The sequence below is a fragment of the Gopherus flavomarginatus genome, chromosome 6 (genome assembly GCF_025201925.1).
Source record: "Gopherus flavomarginatus isolate rGopFla2 chromosome 6, rGopFla2.mat.asm, whole genome shotgun sequence".
Classification (NCBI taxonomy): Eukaryota; Metazoa; Chordata; order Testudines; family Testudinidae; genus Gopherus; species Gopherus flavomarginatus.
Window position 1 is genome coordinate 49207043 of NC_066622.1, and position 18376 is coordinate 49225418.

The window sequence follows — 18376 nt, forward strand, 5'->3', positions numbered from 1 at the left end:
GTGAATGGGGGGCACTAGTACCCTGGGGCAGCAGACAGCAGTTGATGCCAGGAGCAGATGTAGTGTAGGACACCGCTCCACGTAGGAATGTGCTACACCGGCAGCACAAGCAGGCATGAGAGAGGCGTGAGCCGCTTTCTTCCAAGCAGGGACATGGCGGGGGGAGGGGGGCGGAAACGTGCGGGGGGGAGGGGTGGCAGGCGGGGGCTGGGCCCTGCTCCAGGCAGGGCTGGGGGAGAGACCCAGCTCCAAATATTGGTGGAGCAGGGCCCTTAGCCCTGAATATTCCTGGAGCCCGGGCACCACAAAAGAACACAAACTCACTGCCTATGAGTGGAAGCTGTTTATTTTGGATTCCAAGCAGCACACACTGGTCGGGATTTGGCACGACATAATAATGGAGATGGTGACACACAGCAGTGGAGTCAGGACAAGGAGGAGGAAGAGGACTACAACAACGGGGCTAATGAACAATGTCTGGTGGGCGCCCAGCACCCAGCTCTGCACTGGAGGCAGTACATCCCGAAACGGGCCACGGAGCGGCGGGAAAGAGCTCCCAGGGGTGCAGCAGGAGGCGTGGGGATGGGCTGGCACTACAGAAGGACGTGGTGCTGATTCTGGAATGTGGGGGGCATTAGCAAAAAGTCCTGAATTATCATGCAAAGAATCTTGGGAAACATAGTCCACTGTGATGCTCTCTCTGCCAGGGTGCAGGTCCCAGTGAGCATCTTACCCACCCCTGAGGCGCAAAAGCAGGACGACCGTGCTCTTGCTCCGGATCCTGTAATGGGCGAGCGTGCAGTCGTCTTGCAGCTCTTTGCTGTTGAACGTCAGGCGCTGTTGGCTGGCGGAGACACCTGTGCGATCCTCGATCTTCTTCTTCAGGTCCAGGACGGTGTCACTGGCGCAGACGCCATAGGGGATGGTTCTGCTGTTATGGTCCTTCACAAAGATCTCCATCTCCTGGGGCTTGGTCCTAAGCATCATAACTGTGGTGTCGTAGAAGATGCTGTGTGATGCCAGGGTCTGATCGTCCAGCAGCAGCTGGTCTTGCAGGCCAGGCTCCTGCAGGGCCAGGCGCTGCGTGTAAGGAGAGATGCCCCATTCACACTCGAGCGCCTCCTTAATCTCCCATATGGTAGTGGAGGGACTCAGGCACAGGGCCAGGCTGTCCCCTGACAGCTGCTTGACCATCACCTGCATGGGTCTGGCTGGCTGGAAGACAGACAAGGAGATGGGGATAGGTGGGGATTGGAGAGTCCTGGTGGGGCAGCAGTGAACCTCTAATGGCACCCTGGCATAGCAACCTCTGCTGGGGAGTGGAATATCAACACGAACGCTTCCCGCAGTTCTGGGCTCATCAGATTCTGTAGCAGGGAGCTGGGCAGGAGCGCTGGCTGTGAGGGGAGGGAGATCTCCCAGCTATTTCAGTCCCAGCCTCTCCCAGCAGGGGGTGCTGTGGGGTGGGGCAGGAGCGCTGACTGTGGGGAGAGCTCCCAACTACTCCAGCCCCAGCTTCTCCCAGCAGGGGGCGCTGCGGGTAGCGGGGCAGGAGCACTGGCTGTGGGGAAGCTCCCGGCTATGCCAACCCCAGCCTCTGCAGCAAGGGGTGCTGTAGGAAGAGGGTAAGAGCATTGGCTGTGGGCAGGGGCAGCAATTTTAGCCTCAGCTTCTCCCAGCAGGGGGCGCTGTGGGTAGTGTGGCAGGAGCACTGGCTGTGGGGGAGCTCCCAGCTACTCCATGCTGCGGAGGCTCTGAACAGGGACGAGCTCATCACAGGCTGAGGTGGGAAGGGGCCCTGTGAGGAGTTGGTACCTGCACGTCCCAGCAGCGGATGGGGGCGAGGCCGTTCCTACAGCACAGCTGGCCCTGGCACTTGGCGGCTTCTCTTGCCAGCAGGTCCCAGTTCTTTCCCTGCCCCAAGGTTCCCGTCGGGTCGGCTGGATCCAGGATCACGGGGCTGCGAACACACAATAGATTCTCTCTGTTGATGGCTCCTAGGCTGAGCTGCCTGCTCACGTGGCCAGAGGCTCTGCTGCCAGCCCCAGCCCGCTCTCTCTCCCCTATGAGCCGGGCCCTGCTCTGTGTCCAGGCTGCTGACACATCCCAGCTGCCTGCTGCCCACGTTGTCTGCCCCGGCTCAGGCACCGCACTGGAGTGCAGAGGGGAGCTGGAGGAGGGAGTCTCAGGCTTGGCCGACTGGAGCCAGAATCTCAGGGGCTCGAGGATGGGGCAATGGGGGAGGGTGAGTATGGTCCGGGGTCACCCAGCCTGGAGGAGCCAGGGTCTGGGCAGCTGAGGGGCTGGAGACAGCTGCTGCCCTAGAACCTGTGATACTATTGCACCCATCTCTAGTGTCGGCCCAGGGATGTTGCTGGGTACCACACACACTCATTCACGAGCCTTCGCCCTGTCAGTGTCGCCACCCCCACCATGCCCATGGGGAAACTGAGGCACAGGATACTGGTGGCAGAGTGGGGGACAGACCTGTGCCAAGCTGTGAGCCCCCCACCCTTCCTTGCTCATATGGGTGCTGCTGGGTGGAATCCTGCTCCCTTCAGTTAATGGGATTTGGCTAGTGAGCTCCATGGGGCTGGGGCTCCCCTTGGGCCTACGCCCCCAGAGGCAGCCTGGCTGCACATGGTGGTGGAAGGGCTGAGAGAGGCTGAGCAGAGCTGCCAGTTCTCTGCTCGCATGTCCCCGGGTATGACAGTCTCCCTCCCACGTAGGAAGGAAGGCCGAGCTGCAGCCAGACGTGAGTGAGCCGCACAGAGACGAGCGGAACAGATGCAGGGGTCTTACCACGGCTCCCGCAGCAGCCGTTTGACATGGGGCCCTATCACGGAAGACTGGAGATCGTAGAACTCGGTCCAGTAGACGCGGAGCTCTTGGTATCGGCACAGCAGCTCCATCACCGTGCGGAACCCCTCAGCCATGCTGAACTTCTCTGCCCCCTTGGTGCCGCTCTCCCAGGCATAGATGGTCAGCAGCTCCAGGGCATACTTGGGCGGCAAGCCCGACGTTGTCTTGGAAAGCTGTTAAGGAGATGGGGAGAAGCCGGCTTGAGACATGGGATGGGTTGGGAGTACCGGGGCCTCAAATCCCTCTTGCTGCATGGTCAGGTGGGTGCCCTCCCCTGACCTCTCCCCTGCCCATGTCCTATGCTCACCAGAACCCTCAACTACTTAGCAGTGGCCAGACAAGGTGAGCTGGGGTGTAATGTACCAGCTGGAGACAGAGTGTGTGTGTGTGTGTGTATGTGTATGTATGTATGTGTACTCAGACCTGCTCAATTGTGTGTCAAGGCCCTATATTGCTAACATCTAGTGGGGATTCTCCTTTAGCTCAGGTGGCAGAGGTCTGTGCTTCTGAAATGGAAGGCTCCACATTTTGTTTCCACTGCTGTTGTGAAGTCCCCACAGGCTGTGGCATCAGGCACTGACTCATTTCAGGTGTTTATTAGGATAAAGAAAATTCTTCTCCCCACACTCTGTAAAGTGTCATTGGACAGGCTAGTGTCATTTCCACTCAAGTGAGCAGCAAATCGGTTGTTAAATCATTATCTGAAATTTGCTCTTTGTTCAGTTGCTTGCCCTGAGATTAGAGGATGAGACATGTGAGATTGGATGTTTGAGTGTTTGGTTGTTATGAAGCTACACAAATTTACTTCCAATGAGGAATTTATCTCTCTCTCTCTATCGATATATAAATTGTTGTTTTGTTTTTGAATGATTTTTAATGGATTCTGTATCCTAGTCAGACTCTGTTCAAGATGGCCAACAATTCTGTTGTTTAACCTCTGGTCCAGTCGATGATCAGAAGATCTTGTGAGCGCTTGTCTCAGAGTGACCCAAGCCATCTAAACCAGTGGTCCCCGAACATTTCATGTCTCACCCCCCTTACTCATAATGTAATCTGTCCACACCCATGCATGAGCTGGGGGCCAAGGCCAGGGCCAGAGCTGTGGCTGGGGCTGCGGCCAGGAGTGGAGCCACGAAATTGGGGCAGAGCTGGAGCTGAGGGCAGAGTGGGTCTGGGTGGTGCTCCCTCCCTGCCCTCTGTGGAGGCTGGCCCGGGCCCTGCGGTGTCTCCCCTGAATGTTCCTCTGTGTGCCCCTGAGCGGGGGTGCCCCACAGTTTGGGGACCAGTCATCTGGACAGATATTCTGGGACTCCTAGAGAAGGACTCAGCAAACTCGCCAGACAGGATCAGAGCCAAGGTCCATCGAGTCCAGTGTCCCCTCTGCCTCCAGCGACACCCGCGGCCCTTTGACAGGGTGATGGAACCCAGCCGCTGCAGCCCACCCCGAGAGCATCCAGGAAAGCAGCGAGCTAGGACAGACCAGCCTAAGCCGAGACACCCACCATTTCTGGTGAGCAAAATGCTGGGAAGCAAAGTGATCTTCTGGAAAGACTTGAGAAGCGCTGGCAGGTGGAGGGGCTCCTGTGATCACCTTCAGTAGCTTTATTCCAGAGGGGGTTTTAACATGTGGGAGGTTCTTTTGTCAGTCCAGAGCTCTCCAGCTGAACCCGCATTAACATGCAACGGTAACCCCACGGCTGGCAGAGCGTGAGAAGGAGCAAGGGTGGGGGAGGGGGGAATCACTGACTGGGGCAGGGCAGGGCACCTCACCTCTTTGTACCAGTGCTTGACCAGCCGCAGCAGGTTCTTGAGCTTGGCTGGGCGACGCTTCACGAAGTCCCTCTGCAGCTCAGTGAAGGAGGTGCAGAACTCACCGGGCCCGGCTCTGGCCCGAATCAGATCCTCGTAGACCTGGGGGGAAGGTTTGATGCCAGGAGTCACCTGCCCTGGGGGAGAGAGTGGAGGAAGGGTCACCACACAAAGATCTGAGGGGAGTCCTGTCCCAATGGGCCTTGGGCTAGTCCTGTGTCCCATACATAGGTTGCACCCTCATTCCCATGAGCTCTCTCAGGATAAGCCCTGGGGCCCATGAGTATATTGAGAGGATTGGGTACCCAAAACCTGCTGGATCCCCGGAGGCCGAGCTGAGGGGCAAAGATACAGTCCCTACCTAAGGCATCGTAGGCCGGGAGCACGTCCACCTCAATGGATTCCCCCCGCCTCTTCGACTGGATGGTGATGGAGAGTGAGCGTGGGCAGGTGCCCTTCTCCTTCGGCTGGGAAACCTCCATGTCAACGCTGAAGGCAATGGTCTGTCGGCACTGGTTCAGCTTCTGCTTGATGGTGTCGAGTACAGCCGCACGGTTCTCCATCTGGTCTTGGTAGCTGGTGAAGCAGCTGAGGAAAAGGACCAGATCTGCATCCGAGTTGTTCTTCAGGGCTGTCCCCTTCCCTGCAGAGCCGCCCTGCCGAGGAACAGAAGCATTTGCTCACTGTGCTACTCTCTCAACAATCCCAGGGCGCTGAGCCGTACGGGGGTCCGCACTCCTGCGCCCGCTGAGCCAGGTCACCTCTCTCTGGCACAGCCCCCCCTGCTGGGCATCCAGAAACAAACCAGAAGTGTTAGGATGGGATAGAAAATATTCCTGGGATGAATCCTGTGTTGTAGTGTACACTGCTGGGGGGCCCTCTCCCCACATCTCCTGATCACTGAAGACACGGCAGAGCCTTGAAATTTGGCTGCGGGGTGACCTGCGTCTCAGGGATGCGCCTTTTGCCATGCCCATGAAAATCCACTCAACTTTGCCCAAGCTAAGAACCTTTGAAATATCTCCCTTTGTACGTGCTCAGTACAGGTGTGTCAGAGTTTGGCCAGCCCCATAGATGATGGAGCATTTATATAGCATGTTGTACCGTCAAAGCCCAGCTCCCGTTGGCTTCAATCCCTGCTGTGAGCACTCAGCAATTCTGCAAATCAGACCCTGGGGGCTCCAATTGGGCACACCAAAAATGAAGAATGCACACTTTGGGAACAGTTTGGGTTAAGTGACTTGCCCAGCATCACACAGGAACTCCAGAGCAGAGGCAGGGATAGAGTCCAGTTCTCCAGGGCAGCATTCAACTGTCTTACCCAGGAGACCTTCCTTTCTCTCTCTGGAACCCTCTGCCCCATTCATTGCACATCTTCCATCTGCTGCAAAGACCTGAAGACAACAGTCTCCTTTACTACCTGGCCCTGATTCAACCGTAGAGCAAGTCCACCTTGTGCACTGAATGAGGCAGGGTCCCATGGGAAAAATAATATGTGATCATGTCATTAAAGCCTGTATTGTAATACATATGCACAATGGGGCCGAAATGAGGTTAAACAGGCCATCTTACCTCTGGCACATCCTTATGTTTGAGTTGCAATCTCAATAACTCTTTTTCAGTGTAATTTATCGGGACATAATAAATGGGACTGGGGAGAGGTTTTGCAAACTTCCTGTCCTGTTATTGGTAAAGGGAGTGCTGATTACAAGGTAACACATTTAAAACAGCTCAAAAGGTATTTTTTTGTGACACAGCATATAGTTAACCTGTGGAACTCACTCAAATGAGGCCATGAGCTTGTCAGCCCTCTGCACAGGATTAGGCATTCGAAGGATAACTAGAACATCCCTATTTGTTTTCAGCAGAAAGGGAAATGTACAAGGAAGAAGAGACCAGGAGGACTTGTGGCACCTTAGAGACTAACAAATTTATTTGAGCATAAGCTTTCGTGGGCTACAGCCCACTTCATCAGATGCATGCAAAGAAAGTAAGAGAATGCAACTAGCAATCACCTTCAGCCCCCAACTAAAGCCTCTCTAGTGCATCATCAAGGATCTACACTTATCCTGAAGGATGATCCCTCACTCTCACAGACCTTGGGAAACAGGCCCGTCCTTGCTTACAGACAACCCCCAACCTGAAGCAAATACTCACAGCAAGCACACACCACATATATCTAGTCAGGGGACACTATCATAGGACCTAATGACATCAGCCACACCATCAGAGGCTCGTTCACCTGCACATCTACCAATGTGATACATGCCATCATGTGACAGCAATGCCCCTCTGCCATGTACATTGGCCAAACGGGACAGTCTCTATGCAAAAGAATAAATGGACACAAATCAGACATCAAGAATTATAACATTTAAAACCCAGTCGGAGAACACTTCAACCTCCCTGCTCACTCAATTACAGACATCAAAGTCACAATACTCCAAAAAAAAAAAAAACTTGAAAAACAGACTCCAACGAGAAACTGCAGAATTGGAATTAATTTGCAAACTGGACATCATAAAATTAGGTTTGAATGAAGACTGGGAGTGGATGGGTCATTAAACAAAGTAAAACCTATTTCCCTGTGTTAATTTTCCTCGTACTGTTATTCATACCTTCTTGTCAACTGTTGGAAATGGGCCATCCTGATTATCACTACAAAAATATTTTTTTATCCTGGTGATAATAGCCCACCTTACCTGATTACTCTAATTATAACTGGTATGGCAACACCCATTTTTTATGTACTCTGTGTATATATATCTTCCTACTGTGTTTTCCAGTGCATGCATCCAATGAAGTGGGCTGTAGCCCATGAAAGCTTATGCTCAAATAAATTTGTTAGTCTCTAAGGTGCCACAAGTACGGCTACCACTCTGAAACATGTCACCGTACAAGGGAGACAAACTCTCATGCTTCAGAGCATAAACAGCCTGTGGTCAGGAAGAAACTTCCCCTATAGGCAAATAATTCTATAATTGTCCACGAGGTGGGATCTTGTGCCTTCCACTGAAGCAGTTGGTGTTGGTCACTGTCAGAGATAGGTTACTGGGCTAAAACTGCTCTGACCTGACAATGCAGCTCCTATGTTCCTAGCTGACCCCACCAGCAACTGGGAAGCCAGGGTGGTTATGGGATAATGCCCTCTGCTGCCAGCTGTAAGTGGGAGCCCTGTTCGGCATCCCTTGGCCCATCCAGCTGGTGGTTTCAGCTTGCCCTGATCACAGTGTAGGCACCCAGGCTTTTGCCTGCACTAAAGGAGCCCTGACAAGCTCTTTCACACCGGCAGCTAGTCCAGAACAGACTCACCTTCACAGTCTTGAACACCTTGATGTCATCAAAGCACTTCTCCTTCAGGAAATCACAGATCCTCCGGACAGTGTCTTTCACCTGCAGCTGGAATTCCTCGCTGGGCTGGAGATGCTCCGCGATCCAGGCATCCAGCAAGCCTGCGGGCACCTGGTACAGCTCCATCTCTGCTGCTTTGCTCCCTGTCCCTGCCTTCCTCTGCTGCTGCTGCTGCTTTTAAGCAACCCCAGCAAAGCCCAGCCCTGCTGATCTCCTCCCTGTGGATGACGTCAGACTGAGCTTGTTAAGGTGGCCTGGGCTCCAGGACTAGAACTGTCCACCAGACGCCTGCTGGGCATGGCCAGGAGAGATGCACGGGGGCTGGTCCTCATCCCCAGTTCCAGGTGCAGCCCAATGCACTTCCCCCATCCCCAGCTGCAGGGATTCCTAGGAGGGGGCTGTCCCTAGGCCCTGCTTGTGGGCGCTGTCCTTCATGCCAGCCCCTAACCTGAGTGTCTATCTCCCCCACCCCACCCGAGAGTGACACTGACCTCATCCGTGTCAGTTTCATGCTCCCAGGCTGGGACACAGGGACCCTCTGGTAACTGCCCCAGGGAGAGTAATTAACAGGGAGGGCAATTAACCATTGGAACAACGTACCAAGAGGGGTGGTAGCTTCTCCATCCCTGGCCATTTTTAAAGCAAGACCCGATGCTTTGCTGTCAGAGCTGCGCCCAGGGTTATTTTGGGGCAGGTCACTGGCCTGTGCTGCACAGGAGGGCAGAGTCCATTCTGGCCCTGGAATCTAGGAATCAGGGAGAACCAAATGAAGAGCCGTGGGCAGGGACATGAACCCACAGCCCAGAGTCTTGTTAATGTCACTCTGCTGCCTGCTGTCTTGATACCCCTGAGTGCCAGGGGGTCCTGGAGCCGTCTGTCTGCAGCCTCACGGCAGCCTCCCCACGGCTGCGCTTCGTCCCCAGCAGCAAGCCTGCTAGGCCGGCCCCTTCCTTTATGAAAGGGCTGGTTAAATGGTAGTGAGGTTCCCCCTTGACCCGGACAGTAACTACCTACCTCCTTTCTGAGGGGCATCTTCAAGCCTGGCTGAAGGAAGAACAGCAGGATTTGGGGGAGAGGGGGCACCTACAGCGCACCCCAGTGTGGGAGCCAGGGCAGAGGAGCACCCAGGTGAGCACTTTGGAGCTGCTCCCTAAGGCAACCTTAACTGGCAGCAGCAGAGCTAAGGATTTCCCCGGTTTTGATCTGCTAAGTTTCATTTTCCATTCACTAGAGAAACGAAACTGCAAAGGCCCAGCTGGGTGACAAGGGAGGGGCCAGTGTGGGTTGCTGCTGGAAGCCGGGGATCACTCCTTGGCACTGGGGCAGGGGCATCGGATTCGGTTTCCATCTCTTCCCTGTGTGGGAAGTTCCCAGCCTGCCTGGCCCGGGGCAGAGGGGTGGCGCAGCAGGTGACAAGGAAGCAGCCTGGCCTGCTTTGTTTGGAAGTAGAAACTGAGCGGTGCAGATTATATCACCAGCTCAAGGAGCAGCAGAAAGCTCCCAGCAGCGCTGCCCACCGGAGAGCGGGCGACACAAAGCCCAAGCGAAACGGGGGATTTCATGTATGTGTAGAGTGGGGGGAGGGGGCTACCTTTAGTAGCTTGAGGCTGATTGGGCGTGAAGGGCCAAAGAGACAGGAAGGGGCAGATTGGGGCAAACCTGCCCCTCGGTGATTCCCCACCCCTGCAATGTCCTGGGGGCCTGAGAGGGGCAAATCAAGGACTGCAAGGCCAGAAGAAGCCATTGCTATCAGCTAGTTTGACCCCCAGCTCCTGTCACAGGCCAGAACCCTGCCCCCCACTAACATCAAGGGCAGAGCTTGTGGAAAACCAGCCAATTTGGGTGTAAGACTGGCCAATGATGGAGCTCCCACAATCTCCTCCTACAGTGCAGGGCGCTGCTCCAGGCTGATGTATCTGCACTGGCATCACCCCTGGCCCGGCGAGGAGACTCACAGAGATCAGCGCATGGGAAGCTGTCACAGTCAGTCAGGCCTTGGGTGGCGCCAGGCAGCATGTGCCCAGGCCTGTTGCTGCTCTCAGGTGGTGCCCATGCAATGGGCCCTTGTGCCTCCCTTTGCCCCAGGCCCAGCCCTTGGGTTCCTACCCCCAGTTCAGACTCCCACTCTGGCCCCAGTCCCCCAGTCCCATCCTCTGATTCCCGGTACGCAGGACTGACAGGAGGTGGCCATTCTGGGGCCCTTTGGGGACCTGTCCCCCTGCCAGTTAGAGCTGCCTGCCCCAGGGCTAGGAGGTGCCAGTAGCTGAAGGAGCCCCAGTGGGAGGTGAGCAATAACAGCTCCTAGTGCTGCCAGAGGAGCCTACAAGGGCTGTAGTGCAAAGGAGACTCAACCCTTGTGTCTCGTGCCCCCAGTTCCCTCCCATGCATGCGACAGTTCTGGCTGCTTGTTGGGGCACAGACCCTCACCCCCACTGGCACCGGGGAAGGGCAGGGGGCCTGGGCTGCCTCCTGGCCACAGCCCAAGCTCAGCACTGGCCAATGAGTGCCGCAGGCGGCTCCTCCCTCCTCTAATGGCTGTGAGCTGGTGACCTTGGCGCTGCCAGCTCTCACAACCAGGGAGCAGGGGAAGCAGCCAGACACAGGCATCACAGGGCTGATAGCTTGTGGGGGGTAAGGGGAGAGCTCTTAGTGCTCTAGGTGAGCTGAGGGGGTGTCCTGCCGGCAGGGCGCTGAGGCCGTGCAGCTGTCCCAGCCCTGCCTGGGCGAATGGGGAACTGAACAGAGCCCAAGGTGCAGCCCTGGGCTGGGCTGGGCTGTGCTGCGCCGCTGTGACAGGGCTTTGCCTGCTCTGTGAGTCACCCAACCACCCACTGGGTGCCACCATCCCACCCTCCACCCAAAGGTCACCATGCAGGCACCCTGCCCAGGCCAGAGCAGGGTCAGGCAGCAAGGCTGGGGCGAGGGGCTAATGGACAGGGTGTGTGAGGGGACCTGCAGTGGACTGGGGAGGGGTTGATGGGGCTGTAGGGGGAAGGTGGTGGCACAGCAAGAGAGAGCAGCCGTGAGGGGAATGGCTAGAGATGGGGCAGCTGTGAGGGCCATTGGGGGGAGAGGGGCAGCTGTGAGGGGTACCATGGGAGGTCCAACAAGGATGTGGGGGGTGAGATGGGACAAATGTGAGGGGTGCCTCCAGCCTCCCCAAAGCCCTCCAGGCTGATGGGCAGAGGAGCTGGGTGACGGTCGACCCCCTCCTTTCCCCCAGTGCGATCCCAGCCCTGGAGAGGCTGCATACTTAGATGACCCTGTCCTGTGGGGAGACAGCTAGAGAGGATCCCGTCAGAGCAGGGCCTGCTAGAGCCGCTGGGACTGGCCACATGCAGGCACCATGCCCACTGAGCTTCAGGATCCAGCCAGCCATCACTCCTGGGGTGTCCCTTTGCTTCCTGCCCCCTGCCCAGCTCCCAGCCTTTTCAGCCAATTCTGCACACTATAATAGCGCCCTCTGCTGCACATACACTACTATACACCTGTTGCCTGCTGGTCCAGCCTGCAGAGAGCCGCTGAGCCTGTTTGAGCCCAGGAGCGTCCACCAAAGGCACTGGCTTCTTAGCTCCCGAGGCCCCAGGTTTGATCCTGGCTACATGTGGCTCCAGTAGCCCAGGCTCCTCAGCCTGGCTCTGTGGCTCAGCTACCTGTAGCAGGGGCAAAGTACTGCCCAAGCAGGTGCAGCCCATTTCAGAAAACCAGCACAAGGGTTCATCAACTGCTTTTATTGTGTTAATACAATATAGTCCCGCTGGGCTGGGTCCAGTTCTGTGCCACGCTCCCTTCTCCTGCATCAGGGCTGTACTGGCCTGCCCGGCCTGTGACCACCTCCTTCCTTCTCTTTCCACCCCCTATTTTCCTGCCTCGCTGTCGCATCCACGTGAGCTGGCTCCTGAAGACCTAAGCGGCACTTTCCTCTTTGCTCACCTGTGTCTCCACAGCAGGGTCAGTGGCGTCACACCCAAAGGAGAGAGGAAAGGCAGGAGACCCAGACTGATAGGTTTCGAAGGGGCTATGCGACCAACAAATCCACCCAAGGGCCAGATCCTCCAAGGTCTTTAGGAACCCAACTTCCATTGACTACAACAGGAGTTAGGAGCCTAAATACCTCTGCAGATCTGGGCTAAAATCTCGTCTTTGGGAGAGAGGCCCCATTTTGATGAGCTGCTGCTGTGCCTGCTGGGCCATGCACTCCATTCTGTGTGGGCATGGCCAGCCAGGGCTCAGACTTAACGTCATAACACGCAGCTCGTACCTGGAGCATTTCGGTGACTGCTCTCCATGCGCTGGCTGTTCCCTGGGCCTCGTGGCCAGGGGGAGGAGAAGCCAGAGAGGTGAAGGCACTTGGCCAAGGTCCCCTGGCAGGGCAGTGGCAGACTCCTGGTCACCTGAAGCCCGCTGGGCCACCCAGCTGGTGAAAGGTACTACTCGGATGCAGCCTGGAGCTGAAATGCCTTGTCCCTGGCCAGGAGCAACTAGGAAAGCCGCCTCCACCCACCCCAGGGCAGCTCCCTCCCCTGACCCCCATCTCGGGTGAGAGCTGCTCTCCATCCCCAGACAGGCCTCAGGCTTCCGGTGGTGACACCCAACAAGGGAGGCCAGTTGCGATGGGCTCGCTTGTTTAGCGCCAGCCACCCAAATGGCCAGCAGCAGAGACGGCTGCTAGGCATTGCCAGAGCCAGGCTGAAAGTGCCTGGTCTGGACCCAGCTCCCACTTCCATAAGGCCTGCGGTTATTCCCATCCCACAGAGCCAGGTTTGGGATGGCGGTCGTGGGGAAGCACTCTGTGTCTCAGGCCTCAGGGCCAGCTGGCTCCTGGCCTTGAATGCCTGGCACGCCCCATGCTTCCCATGGGCCATGGATCAGTTCTCCCTGGATTTGGGATCGGGCTGAAGACTTGAGGCATTGGGGTCACACAGATGCTCCCACTCCCCACCACTCACTCCTCTTTCCCCCCACCCTGCAGGAATCTGGAGCCATCCCACCACACGGTGATCTCTTCTGTGCTGCCTCATTAGGTGGGCACCCTGCCCCTAATTCCAATCAGGGAGCGTCCCAAGTGAGGGGAGAGGCTTGGGCTCTGATCTTCTGCCTGCTGTGCCCCCCCATTGCACCATGGGACCACACACACCCATCCCAGAAGCCACCAGCCAGGAATGTGCTCACGTACCTAGGACCAGACTAGTGCCCCCAAGTCCGCTTGGGGCTGGGGTGCAGCCTGAGGCGGGTTTACATTCGTCAGTAACAGTCCGTTAATAAATACATCAGTGGTCGTGTCCCCAGGGGAGAAGGGGGAACCCAGGTACCAGCCTCCCTGCCCTCCAGCACATGCCAAACGGGTGTGCAGGGAACTGTCTCCGGGAGGTTCCGGATTCTGGAGAGGGCTGGGTTACAGGATGTCGGGCAGGGGCCAAGGGCCAATCGAAAAAAAACAGTCCCTGCTGGACTGATCTGCCCCTCAGGGGATGATCCAGGCTGGGACACGGCCAGATCCAGGAGGCCTCTTCGGTGTCTGGATGGCGCACGGCCCCTGCTCCTCTCCCGCTGGCCTCCCAAAGCCTTTGGTCTGAGGCCTGGGCCCCCGTCTCTGGTTGTGGGGCAGGCCCTGGGGGCTCCCCCCACACCTGGCTGGGGAGAAGGGTGTCTCAAGGGTGCGGCTGCCCCCACCTAGCTATGTGCAGAGGGAACCCATGGCCGGCTCAGCTCGCCGGTCTCCCCCAACCCCACCCTCCCTCCCCCCGCCTCCTAGCAGGAGTCCGGCGGGTCACCAGGCGGCGGCGCTGCGGGGTCCCCTCTCAGCACGGGGCAGCTCGTGTGTGCGTCGCTTGCGGGCTTTCCGCATCTCCTCCACATGCTTCCATTTGTGGGGCTTCGCCTGGATGCTCAGCGGGGGGGGCCGGGGAGGCTTCTTCTTGGGCTGGTGGCTTGTGCGGCCCCACAACTGCTGGCAGACCTGATCCATGGTGCTGAGGTTGGGGTGGTCCACCAGCTGCAGGAAGTCCTGGTACCACAACTTGCTGCTGGCTGGCTCGGCGGGTGCCTCTTCCCGGGCACCGATCACCTCCAGCGAGAGGCGGAGGAGGGTCTGGGTGAAGCCGTGCTCTGTGGCCTGGCAGTGGTAAAGCCCGGCATCCTTGCGTGTCACGCTGCGGAGGAGGATGCCCCGCTCCGTCAGCAGCACCCGCTCGTCCAGCTGCACCTGCGGACCCGGGGAGACAAGGCAGAGCTGGAGGAGCAGGACCAGCGCCAGGGCCAAAGTGCAGTGCCTCAGTGTACCACCCTGGCCTCCCAGGCGGGGCTGGGTAGCTCAGGGGCAGGGCTTGTTGCTAGCAGGCCATGCGCTGCGCCAGTGCTGCTGGGCGGGGATGGCCTGAAGGGGCATCAGAGCACAGCGATGCCTGATAGGTTTTGAGAGCTCGCTTCAGAGCTGGAGCTGACTGAGCTGGCATAAGGGAAGGATGGGCCCAGACAGCTGGAGCAGGGCGGGGCAGGGTAGGGCCAGGCTGGATTGGGTATACTTGCGCCAGGGAGGGATCAGGAGGGGAGAGTGAGGTGGTGGGGCCGGAGGGTCTATGTAACCGGGAGGGGTCTGGCTGGAGGTGGCCATGTGTCATGCATACACAGCAGTGAGTGGGGTGGGAAGGGGCAGAGGATTGGAGGGGGGCTCTGGAGCCCAGCCGGGAGGGCACAGGGATCCAGGAGCCTAGGGTATGATAGATGCCAGCCTGTGTCTTTTGGCTCTGACCAGCCTGGGCACAGCCAGTCCGATGCCCCGGTATCAGTGCGGCATGTGGGTCAGGACAAGCAGCCCCGCTCCTAGGTATGAGGGGCCCTGTACCTCCTTCCTCGGGGTGTCGCTGGCTTTCTGGTAGGTCCACAACACCCGGGCCTGCAGGGACTTGGGCACGCACTCCAAGAAGGCACTGCTGCCCTCCACCCCGTACAGCTTCTTCTCCGGCACGCTGCTCTGGTGGGGATCTGCTGGGCATGGGCCACAGAGAGCATGAGCATGGGAGACACACTGGGGCACCCGCGCCATGGGGCCAGAACAAGCAAACATGCCCGAGCCTTTAGGTCACGTGGCACGGAGGAGGCACAAGTGAATGCACCAGGGTGGCTGGGCCAGGAAGAGTGTGGCTGGCATGTTCCAGAGCCATGGGCCATGCAGCAGGCATAAGCTATCACCCACCAGGTGTCTGCGCTGAGCGGGCAGAGGCACGGCCATGACCTGTGCCCATGTCTCATCATGCCAGGCGTGTGAGCAGGGGGAGTGCCCTGCCCCACATCCTGCAGCACATGAGCAGGCAGCAGTGGCACTGCCCGGGCATGTCTCTTTCTGGGAGGATGGGCATGCAGAAGGCTAAGGGCTGAGCTAGTACCCGAGGGGTGGGGAGTGGGCACACTGACCTCCAGAGCACAGCGTGTTGGGGTCTCCGTTCCGGACGTCCTGTCGCCGAAAACGCCTGTAGGGAAGAGCAGGGAGAGGGGTCAGGGTGAGGACACAGCGGGGGATGGACAGACATTTTCTGAGGAGCACAGAGGTTCTGGCAGCCTCTCCTCGCACCTGGGGAGTGAGCCCCCTTCTCCCAACACCAGCCAGGAGCACCCTACGTCAGGCACCTGCTGGACCCTGGGTGCGGAACCCCACAGTTCTGTGACATGGGGCCAAGGAGTCTCTCCCGCCAGTCCCTAGCGAGGAGTTGTCGCTGTTCTGAACAGGATGTTGCTGTGCTGACTGCTGGCAGCACCAAGATTCCTACCAGGCCCCCCATCACCCTAGTATCTGGGTGCCTCATGCTCTTTAATGTCGCTCCCCTCACACGCCTCTGGGCGGCAGGGCAAGGCTCTTCTCCCCGTTGCACAGATGGGGAAACTGAGGCCAAAGTCACCCTGGGAGCCTGTGGCACTGAACAGGGGACTCCTGCCCTGGGCTGGATCTTACCACTTCAGCTAGGCCCAGGATAAGGCTGGCACAAGATCGCCACAGCGCCAACCCTACCCCAGACATCATCCCAAGCCCTGCAGTTTAGGGGGCAGCTCTGATGCAGCTGGCATCCCCTGCATGCCTCTCCCCGGTCCCCCAGCTTCCTCTCCGGTCCCATGGTATCCTCCCCATGGCTCAGCACTTCTAGGAGCAGCGAGGAAATGATCTGAGCAAGGAGCCTCTGGGCCCCACGTGGCTGGAGTGGAAGGGGCCGTACCTCTTGGTGTTGGGCATGTAGCGGGTGCAGCTGGTGCCGTTCCATGCGCAGTAGGGATCTCTGGCCAGGCAGCACTCGGCACAGCCCTTGCCATAGATCCCGCAGCGGTGCAGGGGCAGCTGGGAGAGGGACGTCGGGGAGCCCACGTAGAGTTGTTGCTGTTGGAGAGGCAAGGCCAGATGGTCGGGGGCGGATCGAGCACCCGGGCGCAGGCCACGGCACCGCATCCCCGGGAAGGTGCCCACGCAGCATGTGGCCAGGGGGTCACCGTCCCCATGGGGCCTGTGCCTCAGAAGGTTCCAGCCTGGGGAAAGGAGGGGAGAATCTTCCCCTGGGAATGAGGTGGCCACAGTGCCCAGCCTCATCCACTGGGCGCCCGTGCCAGGGCATCTGAGGGCATTTGGGTCAGGGCGGGTCAGGGCCAGCCTAGCTCTCCTGCAGGGGATGAGGCCAAGGGAGAGCTGTGGGGACTGCAGCGAGGGCCCCGGCACAGCACGCCAGCTGGGGGGAGGGGCAGATGGCTGCCCAGGCCGGCGCTCACCTGCACTGGCTGCCCTGGACATGTCACCAGGGCAGCCCTGAGTTCTCCAAGTAATGGGCCGACAAGTGGGTCAGTCTCCCTACACCTCCTCCAGCCCCTGTACCCAGGACTACTTTTCCTCGGTCTCCAGTGGCACAAGGACAACGCTGTGCCAGAATACGGCGCTAATCCCCAGCAGGCCCTACCCTTGTTATTACAATGGCTGGCTCCAGGGCACTGGGTGCCAGGGGCTGCAGAGACACAGATGAGTCCAGTGCCTCCCCTGGATCCAGCCACGACTAGCACCCCAGCATGACTGGCACAGTGCCACAGCTGGCACCCTGGTACAGAGCCACAGCTGGCACCCTGGTATAACTGGCATGCCAGCACAGAGCCATGGCTGGCACCTCAGCCAGCACCCTGCTCAGTGCCATGGCCAGCACATCCCACAGTTGTTTCCCCATGCCCATCTCTTCCTCTCCAACCCTCTCAGATGCTGCCCATGCCCGCCGGACTCCTCACCCGCTTGGATGAGATCTGCATGCTGGTGATGGGGGACGAATCCTGCCGAGACAAACAGAGCACAAGGCACATTAAGGGGGAGTCCAGGCAAACACCAGGCTCCTAGCACAGCCCAGTCATTGCTGCTTTGCCCGTCTGTCCAGGCCATGCCTGAGGGGGTCTCACTGCACTTCTCTGGGGGTGGTATCAGCCCCATTGCCCCGCTCCATGGGCAAGGCGCCAAGAGGCCAAGTGATGCACCTGAGAGCACAGGGTGGCGGGACCATGGATAGAACCCAGAAGTCCTGGCTCCAGCTGCTGAGTCAGGCTGGCGATGCTGGGTTAACGTGGGTGGCAGGCTGCCTGCCCACGGCACCGCCGGCCCTACCCACATGGATAGAGGAGGATGGGCCCATGTGGCAGGCACCCAGTCACACACCTTGCCGGGGGGGCTGGTCACCACATGGCCACCGCTCCCTCAGCCCCCATCTCATTAGGATGTGGCACCAGCCTTTAGCACTCGGAAGGGGAAAGGGATACGCACAGGCAAAGCAGTTCCAGCCCATGGCTCAGGTTGCTTTTTGCCAAGTCCCAAGCATGGAAGAGGGGTAGAAGGTGGGGGGGAGAGGTGGGGGCATGACTTCGCCAGCCTGCAACAAGACAGGTGTGTGCATGTGCGTGTGCGCAGGAAATCAGGCCCCTGGCACCTCCCTGCCCTGCCCACTGTCCTACCTTAAACACCTGTAGCTCCTCCAGCAGCAGCTCCTCTTTGTTCTGCCAGTTCTCCTTGGGCACCGAGACCACCTTCAGCACTGTGCCAACGTCTGCCGGGGGGAAGGAGGAGATGACAGGGTATGGCAACATCCACAGTGCAGATGTCCCACCCATGGGCAGCCCCCACACACTCACACTCGGCTGGGAAGAGATGCAGGCCCAGGACCCCACTGCCCAGGGTCAGCCTCCCAGATCTGTAAGTGGGCATCGAGAGAAGGGGGCCCTGACTGGCAAAGGCAGTCCCAGGGAAGCCAAGGGGTCATAGTCATGGCTTAGTGTGAGCAAGGACAGCATAACCCCCTTACGCTCAGCCCCCACAGCTCTCAGGCCAGGGCAGTATCGTTATCCCCAT

General features: G+C 58.5%; 2 protein-coding genes and 1 long non-coding RNA gene across 5 annotated transcripts in view; 1 reads left to right on the top strand and 2 right to left on the bottom strand.

Annotated features, from left to right (window-relative positions):
• Positions 1 to 1963, top strand: part of LOC127053671 (uncharacterized) — a 37348-nt gene extending 35385 nt beyond the window's left edge. Inside the window, exon 3 of the long non-coding RNA XR_007775098.1 lies at positions 1900 to 1963. This is a non-coding gene — a long non-coding RNA (uncharacterized LOC127053671). The remainder of the gene's footprint in view (positions 1 to 1899) is intronic.
• Positions 329 to 8192, bottom strand: LOC127053638 (2'-5'-oligoadenylate synthase 1-like). Its single transcript, XM_050958702.1, has 6 exons — positions 7984 to 8192; positions 5033 to 5327; positions 4633 to 4808; positions 2803 to 3035; positions 1816 to 1960; positions 329 to 1215 (listed from the first exon to the last, which is right to left on the bottom strand). Exons 1-6 carry the CDS (start codon positions 8146 to 8148, stop codon positions 730 to 732), a joined length of 1500 nt encoding a protein of 499 aa, XP_050814659.1. The 5' UTR covers positions 8149 to 8192; the 3' UTR covers positions 329 to 729.
• Positions 8193 to 11755: 3563 nt separating this feature from the next.
• Positions 11756 to 18376, bottom strand: part of SEMA3B (semaphorin 3B) — a 45292-nt gene continuing 38671 nt past the window's right edge. For 2 of the 3 annotated variants that reach the window (XM_050958654.1, XM_050958652.1), the window contains exons 13-18: positions 17983 to 18074; positions 17272 to 17313; positions 16230 to 16387; positions 15436 to 15491; positions 14867 to 15009; positions 11756 to 14227 (exon numbers count right to left, since the gene is read on the bottom strand). In XM_050958654.1, the coding sequence (XP_050814611.1) occupies positions 13793 to 14227; positions 14867 to 15009; positions 15436 to 15491; positions 16230 to 16387; positions 17272 to 17313; positions 17983 to 18074 (926 nt within the window). In that variant the 3' untranslated portion in view covers positions 11756 to 13792. The remainder of the gene's footprint in view (positions 14228 to 14866; positions 15010 to 15435; positions 15492 to 16229; positions 16388 to 17271; positions 17314 to 17982; positions 18075 to 18376) is intronic. The other variant, XM_050958653.1, reaches the window with a different exon arrangement.

Coding starts and splice junctions, on each gene's coding strand:
- LOC127053638 (XM_050958702.1), bottom strand. CDS start 8,148: ATGGAGCTGTACCAGGTGCCCGCAGGCTTGCTGGATGCCTGGATCGCG. Junction 4,809..5,032: donor CCCGGCCTACGATGCCTTAG/GTAGGGACTGTA, acceptor TCTCTCCCCCAG/GGCAGGTGACTCCTGGCATC. Junction 1,216..1,815: donor TCCGCTGCTGGGACGTGCAG/GTACCAACTCCT, acceptor TCTGTCTTCCAG/CCAGCCAGACCCATGCAGGT.